Source organism: Calidris pugnax, unplaced genomic scaffold, assembly GCF_001431845.1.
Source record: "Calidris pugnax isolate Ruff unplaced genomic scaffold, ASM143184v1 scaffold25, whole genome shotgun sequence".
In the NCBI taxonomy this organism is placed as follows: Eukaryota; Metazoa; Chordata; class Aves; order Charadriiformes; family Scolopacidae; genus Calidris; species Calidris pugnax.
The window spans coordinates 6,266,862-6,270,915 of NW_015090805.1; the positions used below are offsets into that span (position 1 = coordinate 6,266,862).

Here is a 4,054-nt window from a genome sequence, read left to right on the forward strand (position 1 = left end):
GGAAGCAGGGGCTGAACCGGGAGCTGAGGAAAGGGGATTTAATGCTGCTTTCGTGGTAGGGAAAAAAAAAAAAAAAAAAAAAAAAAAAAGAAATAGAGCTAAAGGTAATTTATTTATTTATTTATTTTTCCTCCGGCTGGCACACACGACTTCCTAAACTCCCTTACGCGGGGTGGGGGGGTGAATTCAGAGGAATTCCACAGCAGATCGACGGGATTGGGGGAAAAACGGTATTTCCAGGTGCTAACGTCCACGGGAGACCTACACCCCACTCCCCACCCACCCCGCGGCTGGAGCCCCGAATTCCTTAAGAGTTTCCCCTCCCGAGTCACCAGCGGTGAACGCCGGTGCCTGCCGCCCCTCCAGCCGAAACGTGTGTCGTCGTCGTTTCCCCCGGCCCCGTTGCCGCTTGCGGGACATCCCCCCCCCAGCAGCTCTGATGATCGCTTTTACGGCTGGGAGACACTTTGAGCGCACGGAGAGCCGATTAGTGCCATGGTAAGCTCTTACTCCTGCTAATACTAAAGGCGGGGCGGGGGAGGGAGAATAATAATTTAAATGGTTGGTGTCTCATTTTTTCTCCCCTCCCGGCCGGTGTGAGGCTGGGGAGGAAGAGGAAGGCTTCACCCAGGCTCCTCCGGCGGTGCGGGGGAGAGGAGGAAGAGGAGGAGAGGTTGATCACACCGCAACACCGGGTTTTCGATGCGCGGCGCGTACGAGGAGAGGAAGGCGTCCACTACCTGAAGCAAATGAGATCCGAGCTCCTTGGCCACGTTATCCAAGGGACCTATCCTGCTTGGCTGTCCCCAGGCGTCGCCCAGACCTGCAAGGGAACCGAGGAGCTGGTTAGAGCGGGAAGCAGAGCCGGGCCCTCCCCCGCCTCCCCGACGGGACACCCTGCCCGCTCTCCCCCCTTCTCCCGCGGGGAGCGGGCCAGGCAGCGACATGGGGGCTGCGGAGGTGGGAAAGGCCGAGTCCCTCCTACCACGCGTGTGGAAGGGAATCGCTCTTTTTCTGGAGATCCTGCCCACGGCACCCCCCGTGGAGCCGCTTTCTCCCTCCCCGGAGAGCTGCCCCCAGCCCCGGCCTCGGTGACCCGACAGGCCCGGCCCCGCCGCTCCGCCATAGCCCGCCAGCGGGCTGGAGGGAGCCCGTATGCCCGGCACTGCCTTGGTGGCAGAGATAGGTTATTGATGGAGCTGTGTTGGGGGCGGTCGGGGCAGGGGGGCCGGTCTGGAATTTGTTCGTTTTCCGTTTCCTCCATGCAAAGAAGGCGTGCGCCAGCTCCTTGGTGGAGCTGAGGCCACCACCCGTGCCAGCCGAAGAGCTGGAGGCTCCTGTCAGCACCTGATGGCAGCCTCTGCGGAGTGCCACTGCCCGCTGGAGGGGCAGGAGGTGGGGGTATCCTCTCGGTGCCGTCACCCCTGGCGGTGCCGGCGGCTGGGGCGCGGCGACGCGGACTCCGCAAGCGCCCTGGCTGGTTGCGGGGCCGGGGCCACCGGGGGTCCCGTCTGTAGCGCGTCGCGTAGGCGCACACGCGTGTGACGGACACACAGCCTCACGCCCTTCAGGCCGGGCAGCCTGCAGCGTGGCCGCAAACTGGTGGTGCGGCCGTGACACCGAGCGCCGCCTTTTCCTCCGGTACCCTCTCACCGACCGGGTGGTTTCAAAGAACCCCCCCGCCGCAAGGTTGCAGGGGTAAAGGCCGCTGCGGTGGGAGCCCCGCTTGGCTCCCTTGCGGGAGGGAGAAGAATTTGTCCCGCAGACGGAAAGCCTTGCCCTAAGCTCCGGCTCTGGAGCGCGTTTCTAAATGCTTCGCCTGAAGCCCCCCCGAATCCGCGTATCCTTTGGCCGGGTGTCCGCGGGTAGCCCTGGTTTAAAAACAATGAGAGCCTTCCTCCCCGCTCTTGGGGGGTCTCTTGGGGCGGAGCGGGGGGCAGGAGAGAGGGCGCGGTGCATCCTCCCGAGTTTCGCCTTCTCCCGGTGCCCCGGTGACACCTCAGCCTGACCCCACGACCCGCTCCCGCCGGGCAAGCACAAAGGAGCCTCCCGCTCCCGATGCCAGGCAGGGTACCCCGGGGAGCTTGGCCGGCCCTGACGCCTCCTTTCCGCCGTCCAACACCCAAGAAGAGGTGTCTGTCTCTCCACCCCGTGTCAGTCGCTCTGGCGGGTCTCTCCACACCGGCGCGCAGAAGCGCACGGCGTGCGGCTGCGCTTTCTTGTGGGCAGGGGAAGGACACGTTTGGCCACGCTCTGGGAAATTTGCTTTGATGAGCTAAACGAAAAGTCGAGCTTTTCTACCGCCATTTCCCGAATCTCATTTTGAGGAAGACTCCTAAACTTCCAGGGACCCGTCAAAACGTTATTTCTCCTGAAAAGCTGCTTCCTCTGGGGTGGAAGGTTTGAGGGTCGCAGAGACAGATCCTGCAGTCTGTTTCCCGAGACGGTGACAAATGCAAACGACGGAGTCAGTCCCGGTCCTGCGCGACTTGCCCTTATTTCGATTTACTAATTGCAAATCTTGAAATATGGGATTGTAACCCTACAGAGGGAGTTACGCATAACTGTCCAGAAACGAGCCCTAACTTTCCCAAGGACTAAGCAGATTTACTCTTTGAGCCACTCACGAAGAAGCTAAGAAACCAACCGTGTCTCTACTGCACCCCGTGCGTAGCAATCTGCTTCGTCCTGTCTACCACGGCTGGCCAGGTATAGCTTCACAACACCCCCAAAATCTCAACTATTTTTTAGGTTCTTTCCAAAGCCGGACTAAAAAAAAAAAAAAAAGTCGCTTCTGCAGATTTGTTCTCTTTGAAATTGTAAATTGGATTGTAAATGTAAACTCGCATCAAATGTAAACGCGTTCGGAGGATCAGCCTGGCATTCGTCTAAGCTTATTTTAAAGCCGATGATTTTATCATTTAATCCACCAGCAGATCGCTTTAAAGGTGGAAAAGAAACGAATAAAACCTTACGTTCAAGATAAAGGACTAACGCCCATTAACTCGTCTTCCGAGAGCTTTGCGAAGGCGCAGCGTACGTCCTGTAAACATATGGATGCAATAGACTGAAGCCGGGGCTGCTCCTGCCCAGCCAGTAAATAACGCACATTTTCACTCACTGCACTGGAGCGAGGCCAAAAGAGCTGCCGATACCGAGCGATCGTTTCCTACTCCCCCAAACTCGCAGCGGGAGTTTGCCGGGGTGGCCCCGGCCGGGGAAGGGGGGTGTCCGGCGGGAAGGGCTACCGGCTCTCCGACACACGGACGATGCAGCCGGTGCGGCTTCGGACGGCTCGTTTCGAAAAAAACATTAAAAAAAAATTAAAAAAAAAAAAGGAATAAAAAAGTCCCATTGCGGCAGGAATTACCTGCGGCGCTGGCCCAGAGAGTTATTTCCCTGCGAGGAAGCGAGCAGCTGGAGCATCCTTCCCGCAAATGCTGGGGACACCTGTGGGGGTGGCCTGTGTCCCTCCGCCGTGCTGGAGGGTGGGGGGTCGCCTACAGTCGGTGCCTTGGGGCGACTCCGGGCGCTGCCGGTAGCCTAAAGCCCGGAGGGTCGGTGCCGGGCTTAGCGGCAGAGCCCGCCCCGGCGGGCAGGAGCTGGCAGGGCGAAGGGCTGCCTGCGGGAAGGGTGACTCTCCGGCCCCAGGCGCAACCTCCTCTTCCCTGGCATCCCGCTGCCGGCAAACATAGACCACATGAGCCCCTCGCCTCGTTTGCCCTCCATTGACTGGTGTCTGCAACCATCGCTGGTCCCGTCCCAACCGGAACCGTGCTGGGAGGGCAGGACGGGCACAGCGGGGTGCCTGGCAGGCAGCGCTAAGGGCGTAATAACCGGCCCTAACCGCAGTGGTGCCCACCAACCTCTCCTCGGGCACCGGCCGGCAGGTTCGGCTCCGACGACGGCGTCCCCGGGACAGAGAGGGGGTTTCGCACCGGCACCCCACAGTACGTGCTCTTTTACCGCTGAAAGAGGTGGGGGGTTCTCATACGAACGCGTCCCCCCCCTCCCTTCGGCAAACCCGGGCACGATTCCGCCTCCTCTTCCCCCC

The 4,054-nt window shown here is 60.3% G+C and overlaps 1 protein-coding gene across 1 annotated transcript in view; it reads right to left on the reverse strand.

Annotated features, from left to right (window-relative positions):
• The window catches only part of SIM2 (single-minded family bHLH transcription factor 2), a 63,861-nt gene that overhangs the window by 54,321 nt on the left and 5,486 nt on the right, over positions 1–4,054 (reverse strand). The window contains exon 2 of the mRNA XM_014938049.1: positions 741–823. Within this exon, the coding sequence (XP_014793535.1) occupies positions 741–823 (83 nt within the window). The remainder of the gene's footprint in view (positions 1–740; positions 824–4,054) is intronic.